Below are 21,516 nucleotides of genomic sequence, written 5' to 3' on the forward strand. Positions count from 1 at the left end.
CACCCACTGGTCTCGGATAATACTGTTCGGAATCGATCTGAATTTGAATTTGGAATCATCCCACTTTTCCATTTTGTTCAAAGGACTAAAATAAGTAACAACAACTATTATTTCTTATTCTTTTTCACTGTGTTTACATTTGCTCACCTCAATTTCTGTTGTATATTTCAATCCATTCGTACTCTCCTCGGTTCGGTTTTCCAACCCCGCGGCTTCCTGTCTTGATTTCGGTTTTTCCAACCTGACGGCTTCCTGCCTCGGTTACGGTTTCTCCAACCTAACGGCTTCCTGCCTTGATTTCGGTTTTTCCAACCTGACGGCTTCCTGCCTCCACCGTGCAAAGCACCGGTTACTACTGTGAAGTAGTATGTGAACAATACAATCTTATTAGATTTATGCAAAAGTCCAGTTGGAAATAAAATTCCAGTTAAAAAGGAAAACAAAAAGTAAGATGGCCGCCCCGTGGCTTTCGGTGATCGCATCAGCCGAAATTTGATTTTTCAACATAACATCAAATATTTTGTCGATTTCCATAAACTCTTACCTGTAAACTGAAGAAAAACTATCCCTTCGTCGCCAAATGCGATAGGTGGTCTTGTACTAGTCGGATTATCGTCGTGAAATGAATACTAACTCGGAGTAGATTTAAGCACATTGTTTATTTACGCACGTCGAGTGCCGAGAGCGAGACGGCCCAGTGGGCTTGCACGTTTATGAATAGGCATGAGAATCAGCACATCACCACAATTGTAATTTTTGTTTGTTTTTTTTTTCAAGGTGCTGGGAATCTGCGCTGCTACGTCCCCCGTTCGAGCCGGCCAAATAACTACATCCTCCGTCGCCCAGGCCCCAATAGTCCTGCCGTACTGATTGAGGTACGGGGAATCTGGGCAACCGACGATCTGCGCTGCTACGTCCCTCGTTCGAGCCACCCGGACTTATTTCGTCATGTCAGCTAGGTATGTTTCCATCAAACTAATTCAGATTTCAATCAATCACTTGTTTTTATTTACAGCCCAGTAGCCACTTCGCAAGACGCCTTCGGTCATTCTCTAGTTCATGTCAACATGCGCAAGATATGGCAGTCGACGTACACTATGGTGCAGAAAGTGTGTCCACGAGGACTTTAGCAGTGGCGAAGAAGGTGGTGCGTCTACCCCAGCTCACAGCAAATTGGAAGACGACGTCTGCTGGTACGAAGGCATCCTGTTGCATGAGAACTTCCACGAAATCGAGCCCATCCGCTTCAGCTTGAGGAAATGATCAAACAGAAACAACACATTGATCAGAACGACGATCTCAGCTTGGAGAAGCTGTTGCAGATCAGCGAGCTCAGTTTCAACACCAAGACGGGCAGCATGGCGCTAGAAGACCTCGTTCTTACATTCACTTATCTACGGAGCTCAAACTTCTACGGTTACCAGTCGGTGGATTTGATCCCGAACGGGGCCAACAGTAAGACCCCCCTTCAATTAATCAACCTCAAGTTTTAATTTCGAATCATTTTTCCATCTTCCAGTCGACGTCACAATCAACAATGTCAAGGAGTACTGCAACTTAACGATCAATTTCTACCTGTAGGAGGGCATCGGACAACAGCTTGTCGCGTTCCACTGCGGCTTCTGCGAGGTGTTCCCGTTGAACAATCTGACGGCAATCCGGAACATGCTGTGCAGGCAACCCGGAGTGGGCCCGGGAAGACATTTCGACCTACACTGAACCAAAGCAAGTCTTCCAGCAAAACTCGGGCCCGTCTGCGGACCAAACAACATCCAAGTAGGTCCGAGGAATGACCACGATGGCCACTTTACTTGCTTTTACTTTTACTGCTCGTACAACCTCCGGGTCATGAGCTGTCTCCAGATGCGCTGCCACTGGACTCGGTCCTGGGCTGCTACTCTCCAATTCCGCTGCGGAACTCCCACTTTTCCAGATCTTCCTCCACTTGGTTCAACCACCGTGCACGTTGCGTCCCCCTCCGCCGCGTTCCAGCCGGCTCCGAATTAAACACCAACTTCACCGGATTGATAGTCTGGTTCGGTTGGCGTGCATCCAGCGCGTCCGGCATTCTTGCGACGTGTCCGGCCCACCGGATTCGGCCAGCCTTGGCGACCTTCCGAATACTTGGCTTGCCGTAGAGTTGCGCCAGCTCGTGGTTCATCCTTCTCCTCCATACAGTGTTCTCACGCACGCCGCCTAAGATCGTCCTAAGCACTCGTCGCTCGAAAACTTCAAGCGCTTGCAGGTCCTCCTCGAGCATTGTCCACGTCTCGTGCCCGTAGAGGACGACGCGTTTCGTACATGGTACACTTTGTACGCCGGGAAAGGTGACCAGACCGTTAGGTCTTGTGGAGTCCGTAGTAGGCACGACTACCGGTGATGATGCGCCTCCGAATTTCTCTGCTGCAGTTGTTGTCTGACGTAACCAACGATCCGAGGTACACAAACTCCTCCACAACCTCGAACTCGTCGCCGTCGATCGTCACGCTCGGTCCTATGCGAGTCCTAAGGGACTCGGTTCCTCCTGCCAGCAGATACTTCGTCTTCGCAACATTCACCTTCAATCCAACCTTATCCGCTTCCCGCTTCAATTCGGTGTACCGCCTGGCCACCTCCTCGAACGTTCTGCCGACAATGTCCATGTCGTCGGCATAGCAGATGAACTGGCTGGATCGGTTGATAATCGTGCCCCGCATGTTGAAGCCCGCCCGCCTCATAACACCTTCAAGCCCAATGTTGAAACAGAGGCCGGAGATACCGTCGCCTTGTCGCAGTCCCTTGCGCGATTCGATCGGGTCGGACATCGCTCCCGAAATCTTCACGCTGCACCGTGCCCCGTCCATCGTCGATTTCACCAGTCTGATCAGCTTCCCGGGAAAGCCGTTCTCGTACATGATCTTCCATAGCTCTTCGCGATCGACCGAGTCGTACGCGGCTTTGAAATCGATGAACAGGTGGTGCGTCGGGATCTGGTACTCGCGACATTTTTGGAGGATTTGGCGTAGCAAAAAGATTTGGTCCGTCGTCGATTTCCCCTCCACAAAACCGGCTTGGTACGTCCCAACGAAATCCTTTGCTCGCTCCGACAGACGACAGAAAATGTTCTGAGACAGCACTTTGTAGGCCGCGTTGAGAATGGTGATGGCTCGATAGTTCTCACATTCCAACTTGTCCCCCTTCTTGTAGATCGGGCATATTACTCCCTCTTTCCACTCCTCCGGTAGCTGTTCTGTGTCCCAGACCTTGACTATCAGCCGGTGTAGACAGGCCGCCAGCTTGTCCGGGCCCATCTTGATGAGTTCAGCACCGATACCATCCTTACCCGCTGCTTTGTTGTTCTTCAGCTTCTTGATGACATCCTTAACTTCCCTCATCGTGGGTGCTGGCTCGTCCTCACCGTCCACCATACCGCTGACGTGGTTTCCCCCGTCGCCCTTGTTCTCCGCCTCTGGGCCTTTCAGGTGTTCGTCGAAGTGCTGCTTCCACCTTTCGATCACCTCACGCTCGTCCGTCAAGATTCCCCCGTCCTTATCCCGGCACATTTCGGCTCGCGGCATGAAGCCAGTCCGGGATTGACTGAGTTTCTTGTAGAACTTACGCGTTTCGTTGGAGCGATACAGCTGTTCCATGTCCTGGCACTCCAACTCTTCCAAGCGGCGCTTCTTATCCCGGAAGAGATGGGTTTGCTGTCTTCGCAACTGTTTGTACGACTCCTTGTTCCCACGGGTGTTGTGCAGCAGCCACTTGTCCCGCACTGCTTTCTTCTCGTCCCAAATCGCCTGACATTCCTCGTCGAACCAGCCGTTCCGTCGAACTCGGTCCACGTAGCCGATGGCGCTCGATGCCGCTGCGTTGATGGCTGCTTCCATATGGCTCCAGCAGGCCTCCAGAGGGGCTTCAGCGAGCTCACCCTCGTCAGGCAACGCAGCTTCGAGTTCCCGCGCGTACTGGGTAGCGACCTCATGGTCCTTGAGTCGCTCCAGTTTATACCGCTGCGGACGACGGTACTGGATCTTGTTGACCTCAGACAGGCGTTGGCGCAGCTTTGCCACCACCAGGTAGTGGTCCAAGTCGATGTCCGCGCCACGGTAGGTTCTGACGTCGATTATGTCCGAGAAGTGCCGACCATCGATGAGAACATGGTCGATGGCGACTACCCACACCAGCAATGACGTATGATGACTTTGCACTGAGTTTCCACCGGAATTGTATCCGATTGCCAAGTGTTCCGACCGAACGTGGAAGACCAGTTTTTGTTTTAAGTTTTTCTCTCGAAATATGGAATTCCATTTAGATATATCATATTAATTATGTATTATTATAATTTGTACTTAATCTTTGAAATAAAGCTTTCTTACGAACTCTTTTTATGAGTAAATTTATTGTTTTTCTGAACAACAAAAAACGATATATAAATACGCCCAGATATAGGCAATTTCTCACCCTGTGAAACTTTTCGACCAGGTGAAACGTTTCAATTCCGATTTTACACGATTTTCAGTTCGACCCCTCTTACACGAAAGTATGTAATCGTACTTGAACTGAATTTCGTGTAATCGAACTCGATTTCGTGTAATGCCTATCCTCCGTGTGTATTCATCGTTGTGCACGCTAACCAGTCGATCTCAATTTTGAGATGAACGTCGCAAACCGGCTAAAAGTGAAACCACTCAACGTTGAGATGAGCAACTTGATCTCAAAATTGAGATGCTTTCGGTAAATCGGTTCCGGAAGGTTATTAATTGATTGAGTAAATGAAAATAAACCAAAACAAAAGTATTTCAATAAGTTTCTTTATTTGCATCATGTATTAATAACAGTCTTTCTGATTTATGAGGATTTTTCGTTTTAAGTGCTTTGATGGGGTCGTGAAATATTTGTTCCGATGTTCCTTGCCGGGAAGACCATTAATTTTACATTGTTCGGTTGGCTGCTGGTACTGGCCGGAGTAACCACCCTGCTGGTACTGTTCCTGGGATGGTGGAATCGGAAATCTGCGGAGGATAGCTACCTTGTAGCGGAAGCCGTTTGACTGGCCTGGGCAGGGGAGGAAGTGTACGTTTGTGGAGGAGGAGCCCCGGGGCGTCTGGACCTGCGGCATACTAGGTCGACGTGGTTGAAGGAATGTGGGTCGCGCTGGAGGACGGAGCATTTGCTGCTGTACTTGGAGGTTTGTCCTGGAGCCGGGCTGGATTAGTTGGTGTAGGTCTTCGATCCAGTAGTCGAAGGCTTGGCGTGGGAGATCTTGAACCTGGATATGGTTGCTGGGGCGATGGGAGGATTCAGATTTTCGTAACCTGGCCAAACGTGCGGCATCGAAGGGCCGCTGGCGGACTGAGGAGGATACTGGCTAAGTGGACTGTAATGGAGAGCTGTGATGTCGGAGCTTTCGGTGGCCCTTGCTAATAGCTGTCTTGCTGGGGAGAACCTGTGGGGCCTCGTGGAGGACCTACACTGGGGTAGGGCGAGGAACGAATTTGGTGGACCATACGACGGATAACCTGGTTGACCTGAAAGAACACAATGCTATGAGAAGAACTGTACAAAGATGTTTAATTATAACTTCCTTTACCTTGATACGGCTAATTCGGTGGCGGACAGCTAGAATAGTGTACATGCGGCTGGAACGTGCCGCGATTCGACGGGTGGCCCTGGTTCTCGGGGGCCACCGACGCTTACTAAGGCGGAACGCCTGGAAGACTTAGCTGGCTTGGAAAAGGTGGCCCTTGATTGGGCGCCGTTTGAACAAACGGCGGTTATCAGCACCGTGAGGATGCTCGACAGGGTTCTTGGCCACACCACACTCCTTCGGCCAGCAGTTACTTTGTACTTGTGGTACGCACGACCTGCCTTCACGATGGGCTTGATTCCGACCATGGCGCGATTCGCCGACGGCAGAACCTTCTTAGCACCGGACGGTAGCTTGACACGGGTACGCTTGCTATCCGGGTTGTGGGCGATGACGGACGCGTAGTTTTTAACGGAGGTACGGGCCAGCTTGCCACGGTCACTGGTCTTTTCCTCCTGATTGCACGAAATCGTGCCAGAACAATCGGCAGAACGTTTCCGATCTGAGCTGGGCGCTCTTTCCGCAGTACACAAACTGACGGACAGGACATGGGGCGGCTTATCCGGGGGTTGTCACGTTCTTGTTCTTCGCCTCGTGCATCGACATCATGCGCGCCTTGGGTTGCAATCTTGACCGTTTTGATGCTGGAAAACAAAAGGCAGTTAAAAATTGTCAGATATTCACAGCATCCAAACCTTACAGTCATTCAAGGGTGGTTGGTTTCCACCTCGTTGAAGCATTTCATCCGAGTGACTCCTGCAGGATGCTGATTAGCTTCGAGTCACGATAGGGGATGTGGTTTTGTTGACGTTGGTCAGCATCGACAGGGTCCTGTTGATGTTCTTCGCATCGTCCAAAACCTTCCTTTGTTACCGGGACCTTCTCTGACCCCGGGACGAATGTTCGTTTATGTTGGTAACGGCAATGTGCCGGTTCAATTTTCCTTCCTCGATTACCTCGAACGCGTAACCCGGGTTGGAAACGAACTTGGATAAAATGGTCACTTTCCGGCTGAACACACGCTCCCAGCGGGCCTTCAACACAGCCTCTGAATTTCTCTGATGGATTTAGTCCTGGTGTCCCGGTGTTTGACTTGCGCACCCACTACCTTGCCCACTCTGATGTAGACTTGTTTTCTGCACCTGGGCAGATTTCTCCTTCACCTGCACATCCGGATTGCTGTGGAAGAATAGATCGGCTTCAGCTCCCACTTGTTGGATATCTTGGCGGGCACCTCGCGGACCAGCAGCCACCACCGATTGAGTGCGCCTTCATGTCAAAGGGGTGGCAATATCGCTGTAAAATAAAAAAAAAGGGAAATCGATTTGAATACATAACCTCGAATTGTTAATTTTGAGAATTGCTACTCATCTGTTTTTTTCGTATCTTTCGGTTCCCGCTAAAGTCATCTTTCTGAGCATCGAGGTTCGACGAAGCTTGTTCAGCTTGGATATATTCATCGGTTTCGGTATCCGCCGGAAAAGTCTTGTCCACTTCCGGAATGTGCTCGTTGATACCAAGCAGTTGTATAAACAGGACGGCAGCAGTCCATGCTCATCCGCAATGGTCATTCCATACTCCGGCCTCAGCTTCATTCATATTATAAAAAGCACCCGCGCCCTTGGACGTCGTTCAGGTGCTCCCGCTACTAACCTTGGACATAGGTGTTGCGTCTTCCGGACCTAACCCTTGCAATACAACCGATTCCACCGCAACCTTTTTCATCAGTTTCAGCTCATCCAGGTCCATCTTGTGTCCCGCTGCCAGATGAGCTTGACTTCGAAGCCGGGTTGACTCGCCGCTTGAAACCGTCACAACCATCGCCCCTTCCGTCCCAGCTGCAGCATCAAAAATCGGTATTTTCGTTAGATTTCCGCGGGCCGGATGAGGGTGAATGACAGCTGGGTCTTGATCTCGCCGTAAGGGGAGCCGGTTCGGTGGACATGATGCGGTGCTTCTTAACCGTTCTCCTCCAGCAGGCAATCGGTGTTTAATCGACGTTACCAGGAGCTGCACTCCGTCACTAGACTTTTTAAAGGAAAAAAAACGAATAAAAAACAACTACGGATACAGAGGCACTTCCGCTGGCCACTTACTTTTCCCGGAGAAGATCGTTTCGGAAAGACAACCGTGGATGGTCGGAAAGAGAACCTGTTACATTCTTTGTCCACTCGGTTCACCCTTTTCAGAATCTATGACATTTCCCCGAAACCCATATTACCGAAGGGACATTTCCCCGAATTCCACTTCCCCGAAAAGACACTTCCCCTAATAGTCATTTCCCCGAATTCCATTTACCCGAATTTCCTATTTCCCCTAATCGTCCACATCCCCGAAAGTCATTTTCCCGAATAGGCCACAATCCCGAATGCCACTTACCCGATTAGTCATATCCCTGAATAGTCATTTCCCTGAATGCCATTTCCCCGAACGCGGTCAAGCGGAAATGCCCGGTGCCCCGGAGCGCGCGCGCTCCTGGGCACCGGGCATTTTTGCTTGACCCCGTTCGGGGAAATAGCACTTGATAAGAAAAAAAAAATGATGGCAATTTTTATCACATCAAACTACATACAACATTTCTTGAAAGGTTCGTATTGGCCTTGAATGATCAACTTTCTTTTTGGATTCACTAAGAACAGACGTAGCATTTTAGGGGGGAAAGGGTGTTGAAAGGTTTGGTACTATTCATTCAAACACAATGAATATTGTTACAGACTTTTTGTTATATATTCTCAAACCAAATACTTTTAACTTATAGACATGATAATAATAATGCAATAGAAGTTTTGTTATTTTTTATGATTCATGATTTATGATTCATGATTCATGATTTTTTATGATTTTATGATTTTCGTAGTACAGAACCCCGTTCACACTGATCATTTTATTCACATTGCTTGTTTTGGATTTGGCGAAAAGTATAATCAACAAAAACTTTTATTAAAATTTGTACAAGCCTTATGTACCTATTTGTTCGATTTTTGGGTTCTTGAACACACAACAACTCGATTATCTGAAGGCCACGGAAAAATTTCACTTCGGATAATCGAACTTCGGATAATCGAAACTTCGGATAATCGAGTCTGGACTGTGATTGGGTCCTAAAATTAAGCTGATATTAGTGTTCATAATGATTTCTAAGTACAATGACCCTTTGAACGACCGAAAAGTATTTAAAATGGATTTTTAATTCAATTTTTAAAAATTCACTTCCCGGCCCTTCTTGGCAGAAAAGCTCCTTCTTGACAGCTCGTTCCAAGGGGACCATAGTTGATCCATCGAAAAAATGTTGTTTTGTCAATAACTTTTTTTGCATAAAAATGAAATAAAAAAACGTTATCAGAAATGCTTCGTGCTTCTTACCGTTTTTCATAAAAATTGACAAAGGGCTTTACTGCCCATGTTCGCATAAATGTCCCATATGCAAAAACAGCAAGCTGAGAAAAACGCTCTTGAAGTTTGTCCCATAGATAAGGCTACGTGTTAAGTTTTCGCGAAAAAACTGGATTTCCTCCTGATTTCTTGAACAAAATACTGGATGTTATAGGCTCTTTTGAAAGAGCACACAATTTTGAACCAAACTGCATCAATAACTCAAAAACGATGAAAATGCATATGGGACATTTATGCGATCAGGGGCAGTTTACTACCCAATTTACAACATTTCATCAAAAATTGAGAGAGAAAATAACTTTTAGTCATGCAAAAAGACTTTAGCGAAAATGAAGATTAGGGAATATGAAAATTCGGGAAAATTTAAATTTAAATAAACGGCAATTGGCGTAAGGTCACTTCGGGGAAATGGCATTCGGAAAAATGGCCGATTAGGGGAAACGGCATTCGGGGATATAGCCGATTAGGGGAAATGATATTCGGGGAAATGGCATTCGGGGATGTGGCTGATTAGGGGAAATGATTTTCGGGGAAATGGCATTCGGGGGAATGTCATTCGGGGATATGAGCTAGACCCCCCTTTTCATTACATCCACGGTTCTCTTCCCGATTTGATCTTCCCCGGGGACTTAGTTGTTTGCTCGAACTCAGCTGTCAAAACAGAAATATTTTTTTTCGAAGTCCAAACTTTCCCACACACCGCAAGAATATCAAAAAACAGCTAAGTGTCATCGCAAAAATGAGTTCACACTCTCCAACTCAAAGTTGCGAATGTAAACAAAAGAAACTGATCTCAAAATTGAGATGACATAAGCGAACTTCTTTTTGCGACATTGATCTCAAAAATTGCGATCGCCTGGTAAGCGTGTGCTGTTTGTTTTTTCACCAGCTCCAGTTAACGTGTGTTTTGCATTACTAAAGAGCGTCACAGATGGTGCTTGGATTTGAATTTTAATTTTAGTGTAAAATGCATATTAAACAAGTAAGTTATTGTAATTGTTTACGAGTTACATCCTTTCTTGTGGATCTTACTTAATTGCATCTATTTACAGGTTATTATTCAGGGTTTCAAGAGCTACCGCGAGCAAACAGTTGTAGAAGAGTTCGACAAGCGTCATAATGTGGTAGTAGGCCGGAATGGATCTGGCAAAAGTAACTTTTTCTACGGTGAGTGAGTGATGGGAGCCTATTGGCAAACCCGAACGAAGCAAACTGACAACAGTCGACGGTTTTCAAATTAGAGCCCACAACAAAAGCACTTGCTGTGAAATGGTAGCCCGTAACAAAAAATGATTTAATCATTTTTTGGGCTTTTGATTTTCAAATTTTCGCTATTTAAACGTTACATTTCTGAATAAAAAAACGCGTGAATTGTGTTGCTGATGGCATATTTTGTCATATCTGGAGCAACATTTGAAAAGGGCGCATAAGCATTTCGACAGCTGCAACTATTTTGCAATTTCCCATGCAATAGGCAACTGTTATACAAAACCCATAGTGTTAAATGGTAGCTGGGAAGGTCAACTATTGTTTCCCATTTCGAATTTTGAGAAAAAGTTACCTGAAGATTGAGAAATAGCAAAATAGTTCAAACTGTCAAAATGCTTATCCGCCCTTTTCTCGTGTTGCTCCAGATATGGTCATATCGTTGGAGATTCCATCCCAATAGAGTTATCTAAGCCCGCTGTCACGCACAATTGCTCACCAATTCCAGAGTTTTTTTTAAAAAAAGGTCCTATAAGCTATTGTCTTTCATATGTTTATAGGACCTAATAAAAAAAGTCAAGAATTGTAATGCTGGCCGGTACAAAATTTAACCTCAACCATTTTCGTGTACATATACTCAATACACACGCACGTATACGGAAAGGCAGCATTAGTCTTAAAAGACTAATTAAAATCAATAATTATGTATGGATTCATGCCTAGAAATGCTAAAAGTTTATTAAACTTTTTAATTCTATTGAAAATTTCAAAGACACACTACTTCCAGTGGGAAAAGTGTACTGGTGTACGGAGCCACTTGCTGGAACGGATTGCCGATCGAGGCAAAGACAAAAACAACCCTATTTTCGTTTAAAAGCTGTGTTAAACAACTAGTTTAAGCCTTCCGCATCTAACTTGGATTTTTAGCTTTATTTGGAATCATTTGGTTGGTTTATTTATCTCCGTTTTCTATCTTAAAGTTACCTCCTTAACCTGATAAAAAGTTGTAAACTAACAGGCTCTCGTCACAAATAAACAATCAATTACAATTACAAGAGTTTCATTTTTCGAAAATGTCGAAAGTTAAACAATTTGCCACCCGATTTGGTTCCCACCAAATTTGCTCTCGAGTTTGCCCCCGAGTCTCCCACCGCGCATAGCAAAGCAGGTATCAAATTTGATCTCAAGTTCATCTGTAGAAGAAAAATATGTGTCGGTACCTGTCGGGTACTCATTTTCTGATACCCAGCCCCCTGGCACCACTGTAAATGCCTAGAACGTTTGACAGTCACCAAAACCCCGAAGAGCCCACGCAGTAGTATTAGTGAAGAGCCCACGGTAAACAAAGTTGTTTGGGTAGTAGTATTGGTGTTGTCTGTTTTTTTTACACCAAATCATCAAGAAACGTCACTTTTTGTTTATGCAGCTGCTGTTACGAAAAAAGTTGAGAATTTTGGCAGAATATTTTCCGGCGGATCTGCAGCTAAACGAACTGAACGAACAGGGCATTTTTCCTCGCAGAAGGTTGATGTTTTGTTGCCGTTTTTGCGAGCCCAGGAGGCCCCTGTGTAGCGACCCACATCTTTTTTGTCACCTTAGATGAAATCCCCGACGCAATAATGTGCGATTGGACTTTGATCCATGATGAGGAGATTTCATCCAGTGGTGAAATTAAAGAGAACCGTGAAGTCGCTCAAATCATAATTAGTCCACAGCCAAATTACCCCCAGGGGAACTTGGCCCAGTTAGCATAACTTCACAGTTCTCTTTTCAAGACCAAACGAAGGGCCGGCTGAGGCGAAGTCGTTTGTGCGTTCGGGTTTTCACACGCGCAAAAAACAGATGGCCCATGCGCGAGCCGATAGGAGATCGAATCTAATCTACGTACTTATGCCAGAGGGAGAGAGAGAGATAGAGAAAGGGAGAAGAAAGACAATATGCGACACTTCGGGTTTTGACTCGTTGACCAATCAATTAGGACATGGAGGGGATAATTACCTCACCCGCTAATTGATTGGTCAGAAGGTCTCGGCAAGAAAATCCGAACCCAAAGGATTCCAGGAATTATGGGGATCTTCAAAGTCCTCAAATGAACTAAGAGGACACTATAAAAGGCGATCGAAAATCTCGATCGGGGTTCAGTCAGTTGTTCAGTATTCAGTATGTAGTTCAGTTTTTTCTCAGTTTTTTTAGTAGGTTCAGTGAGTCCAGTTCGGTGTTCAGTTTTGTAACTCGGTAAACTTTCGATAATAAAAAGTTAAGAAAAGTGATCGTGCCCGCGTTTTTCACTCTAAATCAAAAAGAAATTCCAGTGTTTGAAGAATATCGGGTGGACGGCGCGATACACCTGTGTGGTGTGGCGCAAAAGCTCAACCCGGTCGTTGCGTACAATCTGACCTCACTCGCGGGTAAGTTTTTCTTTTATTCAATTACATGGATTACATGCGTAATTGATCGTTTTTCTTCAGAATCAGGACGACGTAAATCGTGCCCGGTTTATTTCCTTTCGGAGCTGTGTTTTGATGCTGCCAATCACAATAAGTTATTCCCGCCTCCGATCAACAATTCCGGCCAGTTCTACTCCACAACTACGAAAATGTTTCACTTTCGAAACCTCAAGCTGGGTCGACCCGTCGTAGCCGTTGCCCCGCCGAAGTGACCAGTTGAATGAACACCACCCGGTGATTTGTGCTGCTTGGCAGGAAACTCTCGCCGTATGAAATTCTGGAGCGCGTCCTTGTCGAAAAGGATCCCATCTTCAGCGAAATGTACACCGTCGAGGGACCGGCTTCCGGCCAGCAGCAGGACAGCGTCGACTCGCCGGATGTCGATACGATAGATGATTAAAGTGTGTGTCGTGTGAGGTGAATGAAGCGTGTTTGATTTCGACGATTCGCGTGTTCCGGCAGGGTTTTCGTTTCGTTGGTTCGCACACATCAAGTGTTCGGCTGGTTTTAGAGCGCTTTCGTTTGCGTGGATCCACCCGGATCTGGCTTCCGCATTCGTCGATTTCGGTAAGGTCTACAGTTTCGACTTGTTTCGCAGGGAACTTGCCCTACTCGGTGATGTTGAATTCGGTGGATGTTCGATACAAGCTTGGACGAGAACGTGCAGATTCGGCAGGCTTAATTTTTTTACTGCTTCGGCTTGTTCACAGAGACGAGCGACACCACTTATAAGCACGCGTCTAAGCCTTCGAGGTGGTTCCCATCAAAGGGTTCGACAGGACGCCCAAGATCGTTGCTCAAAGCTTCGGGGACATCCGGAACACACAGGAGCAGCTCGACCGAAATGAACACCGTTCGGTTTAAGTCTGGATTCTGTAGTGACTTGTAGGCTAACTCAGCGCATGGCATGGTCGACTACAATTTCGACAAATTCGGCTAACGGAACGGACCAGGACGATTAATCATTATGCTAAAGTTACTCTAGAGGGAGATTTCAATCATAGCGTGTTTTTATTGAATGAATGTGCATTTGATATGGAAACAAGCATAAATTTATGAGACAGTTTGTAATTCGCTTTGGTAGATAGTAAATTAAAGAGAAATTTAATCTAAATGACTTAATCAATTTCCGGCAAAATGGATCAGTTTCGTCAACTTTGGACGGATTGTCTCCTTGTAAGGAACGATGCGCTTGGAGTACTCCGAAAACATTTCGTCATGGAAGTGATCAATAATCTTCGATATCAATGCATCCTTGTGGTCATCGACGCATTTCCACAAATCTCGAAAGCGGGTATGGAAATGTTCCAGGATACAGTTCAATGCTCGTGTTGTGAGGTATCCATGGTATGATTCGACATTGACGTCTCTTTCTTCGCCTACGAATATCTGTAATACAAATTATTCGTATTAAACGTAAAAAGATTTTTTGAAATGTTGTTATAATTAACCTTGAACAGGAACTGGCAAACCTGTCCTATTCCAAAAACAGCTTCTGCTCGGGCTTCACTTTGATCTTCGTTGCAGCTTGCACATTTGCAGGATGATAACATCTTGTGCTGAACTTTGGCAGCGGTTATTTTCAGGGCTGCATTCGTGAGGTCATCTTCAATAAATGAATCCCATTCTGGTCCGCAGCAAAGCGATGTGCAGATCTCTATGGGAACAACTTCGACACTGCTTTGGACAGGTTCTGGCGAGGGTTCTGGTGCTGGGATGGTCAGATCGACACTTAAAGCCGTCGAGTTTTGGAAAATCGTGCAATTCCCGGTTTCTGGAGCCGAAATGTCGTTGTTTTTCAACAACCTTTTAACCGCTGCCTTTAGCTGAACGGCATCGGGGTTATCATTGCAACCACCCCTTGACCGAACCTTACCAAAGTACATTTCCAGATTGTCCTGGGAGAGACGGTAAGTGAAGATCTGTGTCAGTATAGGTCTCTGTTCAGCAACGGCATCAATCCGAGGGTTCTCAACGATTTCAAGATACTCTACATGGAGATAAGCTTCGTCTACAGTTCCTGGTTCTGGTCTCTCCTCGGCATCGGTGTCAGCTTGGGTGTTCTCAAAGTTGTCCACATCCTTTTGCATTCGAAGATCCGGCTCGTTGACAGTACCTGACTCTACATCGGCTACAACTCGGGCGTTCTCAACGTTGCCTTCAGTTGGTTGTGGAAGCATGCACAGTTCCTTGAACAGTCCTCGGATGCTTTTCATATCAACTAGAAAACCGAGGAATCCAGTTTTATTTTTGGAGCTCAAAATCGGGGTACCGTCGTCCAGCGTGATTTGGCAAATGAAATCTTCCGCGTTTTTAAAAGCAGCATCAAATTCGTCGAAATTGGCTTCGCACAATGGTTTCTTGAAGCCGGTTGAGTGTTGTTCCATGCTGTTGCATATATCGAAGAGATCGTTGAAAGTTTGGACGAACTCGATCATGCCCTGGCAGTCTTCGAAATCGCCGTCCCGTTCCATCAAGTACCTCAGAGCATCCGCTACAGCCTGACTAAGCACCTGCACGGCCAGGATAACTTTCATCTTGCTATTTTGGAAGTTTACGTGCTTATCGGTGAGCTTCGGAGCAAGAAGGAGGCCAGTTTTCTTCTGCAACTCATTAAGCAGTTCTATAAACTTCCATCTAGCCGGTCCACTCGGTGTATTTAAGGTGCCCTGGGAGAAAAGCGTGTTCCGTACGAGCTTCATCATGTGTACCGCATCGAGTAACGCGAAGACTGGAGCTCCCGTCGACGGATGTGGAAATGACGTGCGCAGTGGGTGTTCTGGGCGAAGATCACAACCGAGAGCGTTTGCCGTGCAAATATTGGTCCTGGTACCGTCAAATGTCAAAGATACGACTGTAGCGCCCACATCGTGAAGTTTTTGCAGGATTTCGTTGACGATGTCTCTCTGAGTGGTTGCCTTGATCGAATCGACGAGATAGTATGCAATCGGTATTTTCCACGTATCATCGAGAGCAGTTATCATGAAGAACAGCGCAGACTTGGCCGCTGTAATGCGTTGTTGAGTGCCATCTTTACATTTCTGGAAACGATAGGCCACACCGTTTAGTTTTTTCTGCTTCGAGTCCCATGTTATCTGTTTCCTCATGCCCATCTCGTCCATTGACATGCCGATGACCAATACTTGCCCTTGGCCAGCTTTTTCATCCGCTTTGAGTTTCACTGCCTGCACTGCTTGTTCATTTATCCCTTGGTCTCCGTCAACGTTTTCGTACCAACGTACAACCGATCTCGAATGCGGTAACTTGTTCGCCAACATTCGCCGAACGTAGTCGTATGCCCTCGGCGAATAAAAATGCAACGTGGTCGCAAATGCCTGTAGTACAGGGCTGTACGGCTCACGCATCTTGTGTAGAGCCAGGTCTCTGAACAATTCATTGTCGGAGGCAAAACTCTGAAATTTGAAAAGATTTTTTAAGTATTTAAAATCTTTTTACTTTTAAACAGTGTACCCTGAGGGCGCGATCCGCAACAGCTGTCGTCAGTCGCAGCTTTTGCAACTTGCCACAAAGTTCCTCCATGCTGTGCACCTTCAGCAGGGAGCACTTGTTTTGGGCCCGCAGAGCTCGGATCTGTTTTCTATACCGAATTATCTGCGTCTTCATTTTGGGCACCAAAACCACAGCTTCTTCTGGTCTCAGGTCGTCCGGAATGTCACCAACAAATCGCAGTGTTCTGAAATTATGAAATGATTAATAAAAATAGTAATATTAAAAAATTAATGATAAAACAAAAATTACCTTCTACGGGTTTTTGGGTCATCGCCGTTTCCGACAACGTCCCGATCGTGCAGTATCATCGTGCTCATAGGCCCATCGGTAATTTCCGCTTTTGACTGGACCACTCCCGCCGATGATCCGCCCGAACGACCCGCTACAGACTCCGGCAGGTAGTAACGGACCAAGTTCCGATACGGCCCTGCTTCTGGAGACACCGAATGTGCCGCTGCCACTGCTGTTACCTCCGATTGACCCGCCGAGAGGTTCGCCGGGTAGCACCGAACCAAGTTCCGATCTTGACCAGCGATTACCTCCCTTGGGGATTGTACCACTCCCGCCGATGATCCGCCCGAACGACCCGCTACAGACTCCGGCAGGTAGTAACGGACCAAGTTCCGATACGGCCCTGCTTCTGGAGACACCGAATGTGCCGCTGCCACTGCTGTTACCTCCGATTGACCCGCCGAGAGGTTCGCCGGGTAGCACCGAACCAAGTTCCGATCCTGACCAGCGATTACCTCCGTCGGGGACTGTACCACTCCCGCCGATGATCCGCCCGAATGACCCGCAACAGACTCCGGCAGGTAGTAACGGACCAAGTTCCGATACGGCCCTGCTTCTGGAGACACCGAATGTGCCGCTTCCACTGCTGTTACCTCCGATTGACCCGCCGAGAGGTTCGCCGGGTAGCACCGAACCAAGTTCCGATCCTGACCAGCGATTACCTCCATCGGGGACTGTACCACTCGCGCTGCTGGACCACCCGAACGATCCGTTGCAGGCTCCGGCAAGTAATAACGAACCAAGTTTGCTGGGGTTTGGTCCACTCCCGCTGTCGGTCCACCCGAACGACTCATGCAGGGGATCGAGGGAATCGCGTCCTTATGAAGAATTCTACCCTTTTTGGACTCATAAAAACAGTCCATCGCGAAGTGGTCCGAACAAATCTGAGCTTTGTCGAAATCTGTGTTTGCAAAGCCGTCTTTGTCCCACCCCGCGATGGCATTTTTCCATAGTTTGCGGCGGATAGGGTCCTTTGGGAATTTATGTTTGGAAATCCGTCCCGTGGTCGTTATTTTCTTCTTATGGAAGTCGTTTTCACAATATGAAATTATGCACTTCATTTTTCTAGGTTGCGCACTTTGTTTGTTTTCAAATTTTGACAGCAACGCGTTCGTCTTCTTCTTTGTTGTCTTTATGTTTGCGTTGTACATATCGGTTTCATAAAAATGGCCGCCGTGACAGGGGGCTGCTGATACCCGACAAGCACCAGCAAGCCGGGGGCAAAGTTTTGAATGCGTGTTTCGGAGATTTTTGTATGTCTGCTCTAGTGTATGATTCAAACATTCAAAAATTTTCGATTAAATTTCAAAAGGCCCTATCTGCATAGGAAACCCATGAGGGATAGGTTGTTTTGAAAATTTAATCTAGAATTCAATAATTCAAAAATTTAAGCAATTAAAAATTTCAAAATTTAAAAGTTCAAAAATTCAAGAATTCCAAAATTCTAAAATTCTTAAATACAAAAATCCCAAATTCAAAAATACAAAAATTCCAAAATGCGTTTTAGAAGCTTATAATTTATTATAGATTTTTTTCAATTTTTTTTTTCTATTTAGGCCGTTGCAAATATTTTTCAAAATTTATCTCGCCCCCCTTCGAAGTTGGCCTGAATAATAAGGGGGCAAAAAGAATCGAAAAACTTCAAAATTTTAATGAAAGTTAATGTTTAATCAACTGAAAACCAGTTAAAATGCATTTTCCCGCGTTTATAATCATATTTAGCATGTTTGAACTCCTTTGAAAACATTTTAAATTTTCATGAAATACCAATGAACAGTCCCACAAAAAGTTTTTTTTGCAAAAAAAAATCCGTCAATATGTACCTCGATATTTTCAAAACTAATGATTGGAAAGCAACTGTTCTGCCCATGATCGCATAAATGTCCCATATGAATTTTCATCACTTTTGAGTTATTGATGCAGTTTGGTTCAAAATCGTGTGCTCTTTCACAAAAGAGCCTATAACATCCAGTACTTTGTTCTAGAAATCAGGAGAAAATCCAGTTTGAATTGAATTGAATTGATTTTTTTTTTATTCGGTAGGAAAAGCCACCAAAGCAGTAGCACCAAAAACCTACATCGTTTTAATACAATATACAATAAATTTTAGTGTTTACAATTAACTTTTAAATATCCGGTCAAACTCCATTGGTTTCCACCTGTGAAGGAGTTTGGTTGATCCTGGCAAGAGAAATCTGAAATGATATAAAAAAAAGTGCATAGATTATGGCGATAAAGGCAAAATTATAGAATAAAGATAATTGTGTCGGAAAACTATCTTTTTAAACTGAGTTTTAGGAGGAAGCAAAAGTGAAAAAAGAAAGAAAAAAAGAAAAAAAAAGATTGGAAAACAAAATAATCTACTATGTAGCAAGAAAATCAAAGGATTTAAGGATAAGTTCAATAACAGTGGGTTCATTAAAAAAAGAGAGCAATTTGTTTTTAAATATTGATACGCTTTGACAATCACCAAATTTATTCCAAAAATAATTATATAATTGAGCACCTTTGAAAGATATGCATCTTTCGCCGGCTAATGTTGAAATATTGGGTCGGTCTAATGAATTATGGCTTCTGGTAAAGTGTTGATGGTTAGATAATTTGAATTTTGTATTACTGTGAGTTTGTTGATGTAAACATAAATAAATGAAGCAACATGTTTGAATTACGTAAATAGCTCTGACAGGAATGATGTTTTTGTTAATGTTGTACAAATCGGCAGAGTGACTTCGCAGTGGTTTTTTATAAATTATTCTTAAGATTTTATTTGGGCTATTTGAAGTTTGTTAATCAAAATATTACAGGAGTTTCCCCAAACTGAAGTTATGTAAGATAAGTGAGAATTAAATAGTGAATGATAAATTATCAAAAGTACATTAGCAGTTAATTTGTGTTCAATTTTATAGATAATTCCAATAATCTGGTTGAGTTTGTTCAATAAATTATTAATATGTGACGACCAATTCAATTTATTGTCTAATTTTTTCGTGAAAACTTAACACGTAGCCTTATGTGTGGGACAAACTTCAAATGCGTTTTTCTCAGCTTGCTGTTTTTGCATATGGGACACTTATGTGAACATGGGCAGTAGTACGCCTGTAAAATGCATTATAAAACACTTTTTTCATCCAAATGTTTGAAACCTAGGCTTGTAATTTTGGTCAGAGCCGAGGGACATAAACTTCAAAAAATATTTGCAACGGCCTTAAAAAAAATAGTTTTTTTTTAATTTTTGAATTTTCAAATTTTTGATTTTTTAAATTTTTTGAATTTTTTATTTTTTTTTTAATTTTTTTTATTTTAAAAACATATTTTTTTTCAACATTTTTTTATATTTTTTAAAGTTTTTTTTATTTTTTACACAAAAAACAAATCAAAAAAAATGTTTTTTCCGTGCATCATTCCATTTGCCACAGTAGCAAACCAGCAGCATAGCGGGTAGCAAAGAGAAATCCCGAAGAACTGAGAGCAAATTTGCTACCGCGACAGGTACCGCGGTGGTGTTGACGTCGGGTGCAAATTTGATTTGCTTCGATGTTTGCTACCCGCGCTGGAGATGCACTAAGGCTTTTCTGTACTACACTGAGCAAAACTTACACAGCTCAACGAAGTGTTCTACACATGATCTGGCCCTGCTGTACAGAGCACTCAAATATCAATCGCAAAACACTTGAAATTTCGGTGATTGGCCATGAAATAATGTCAATAGCCAAACACTTGAATTTTAAATGGTGTTGAAAAATAAAAGTACGTACAAGCGAATTACAGGTTCTCGCTTGCTAGTCGTGCACGCTACCACTGCGCCGGCCGGCCAGTTGAAGACGGGATAGTTTTTTGTGCTATTGGTTCTTGCCTCGCTTCTAGCCTTCGATGTCGAGTCGCGCAAAAATCAATCAGTGAAACACATTAAATTCATGTGGATAATCACGTTGACTTTGAATAGTGCCTGTTTTGGGTAGATCTTAAGATCATTTTCAAGTGTTTTGCTCATCACTTTGAATAGTTCAAGACGGTGGGACAAATTCATGAGCAAAACAATTGAAAAGCTTGAGCCACCCGAATGAAAATAACATGTTAAAAAATACCAAAAAGTCAACCGCCCAAACACTTGCATTTGATAGTGGTTTGGATTGATGTTGAAACACAAACCAATTAGATCTACGATGTGACTTTATTCAATCATTCAAGTGTTTGGGCACTTGAATAAAAAGTGTGGCATATTTTCAGTGTATAAAACTTTGGTTCACGATTTGACATGTCAAATCAGATTTTTTTTTTGATCCAGGTCGGTTGTTGTTGGTGCTTGTTGGAGTGCGGGAGGAATTCGACCAGGTTGGCCAGGTACACGGTAAGTTGTGGTGCCTTATCTGCCGGAAGAACCGGTCCAATTGAAGCTAGCGGATAAGTGTTTCCGCGGTGGATAGTGGTCCACCAGTAAAGGAGAGAGAGGAGGCGGATTTAAAGCCGGGTGTTGTATTCCCGGGAGTTGAATTCAACACCCGGCTTAATCCGCCGTGGCGCATCGTTGCCTGATGGAGGAGGTGAATTTTGAGTTCGATAAGAGACGACGGAAAGTCCCTGGGCCTTGTAAAGTCAAGGGGCATGATTTGATCCTAGTGTATTAGTTAAAATTTGGGTATACATTCTTTTTTATAAGCACTATGGACACCACTTCATGCTCCTTGGGCCTTGCCAGGGGAGTATTATATAAATCGTTATAGTACTCATTTTGTCAAGGGGCATGGATAGATCCGTCATGGTAATGAAATTGAGGGTTTAATTGTATTGTTCCAAATACTGTTAAAACTTCCATTTTATTAACACAATGGATATCGTTCCATGCTGAAGAGAACCCGCTTTGCCGTAGCACCAAGGCTTATCGATGTCTTTTGGCTTAACCATCTGGAAGTCGCGTATTATGGGCACTCTTAAAGTGTCCTTACAGCGTGTGTACAATGAATACTAACGCGACTGCTGGTGAGTTAAGCTGGCGTCGAGACTAAGAGGTTCTCCGATAGTGGAAATATCACAAATGTACAGTATGTAAAAAAAGTATTTACACCCCTTGGGCACTATGCACATTTTGTGATGAAACATGTA

The 21,516-nt window shown here is 44.6% G+C and overlaps 3 protein-coding genes across 4 annotated transcripts in view; 2 read left to right on the forward strand and 1 right to left on the reverse strand.

Moving 5' to 3' along the window:
- The first annotated feature begins 767 nt into the window (after positions 1-767).
- Positions 768-1,659, forward strand: LOC120427361 (E3 ubiquitin-protein ligase Ufd4-like). Its single transcript, XM_039592220.2, has 3 exons — positions 768-959; positions 1,016-1,455; positions 1,520-1,659. The coding sequence occupies exons 2-3, from the start codon at positions 1,260-1,262 to the stop codon at positions 1,579-1,581; spliced, it is 258 nt and encodes an 85-aa protein (XP_039448154.1). The 5' UTR covers positions 768-959; positions 1,016-1,259; the 3' UTR covers positions 1,582-1,659.
- A 3,151-nt stretch (positions 1,660-4,810) lies between these two features.
- Positions 4,811-7,390, reverse strand: LOC120427379 (60S ribosomal protein L8-like). Its single transcript, XM_052705987.1, is given in 5 exon segments — positions 4,811-5,510; positions 5,573-6,050; positions 6,053-6,073; positions 6,076-6,103; positions 7,223-7,390. Coding segments are annotated over 4 exon segments (666 nt in total). The 3' UTR covers positions 4,811-5,510; positions 5,573-5,601.
- A 2,412-nt stretch (positions 7,391-9,802) lies between these two features.
- LOC120427371 (structural maintenance of chromosomes protein 3) overlaps positions 9,803-21,516 on the forward strand; it is an 80,559-nt gene continuing 68,845 nt past the window's right edge. The window contains exons 1-3 of one of the 2 annotated variants that reach the window (XM_039592226.1): positions 9,803-9,944; positions 10,015-10,129; positions 20,702-20,764. In XM_039592226.1, coding sequence (XP_039448160.1) covers positions 9,930-9,944; positions 10,015-10,129; positions 20,702-20,764 — 193 coding nt within the window. In that variant the 5' untranslated portion in view covers positions 9,803-9,929. The remainder of the gene's footprint in view (positions 9,945-10,014; positions 10,130-20,701; positions 20,765-21,516) is intronic. The other variant, XM_039592227.1, reaches the window with a different exon arrangement.

This window comes from Culex pipiens, chromosome 1 (assembly GCF_016801865.2).
Source record: "Culex pipiens pallens isolate TS chromosome 1, TS_CPP_V2, whole genome shotgun sequence".
In the NCBI taxonomy this organism is placed as follows: Eukaryota; Metazoa; Arthropoda; class Insecta; order Diptera; family Culicidae; genus Culex; species Culex pipiens.

Excerpts from the sequence above, each read along its gene's own strand:
- LOC120427361 (XM_039592220.2), top strand. The coding sequence starts at position 1,260 with ATGATCAAACAGAAACAACACATTGATCAGAACGACGATCTCAGCTTG. Across the intron at positions 1,456-1,519 it reads GATCCCGAACGGGGCCAACA|TCGACGTCACAATCAACAAT; the intron begins GTAAGACCCCCC and ends TCCATCTTCCAG.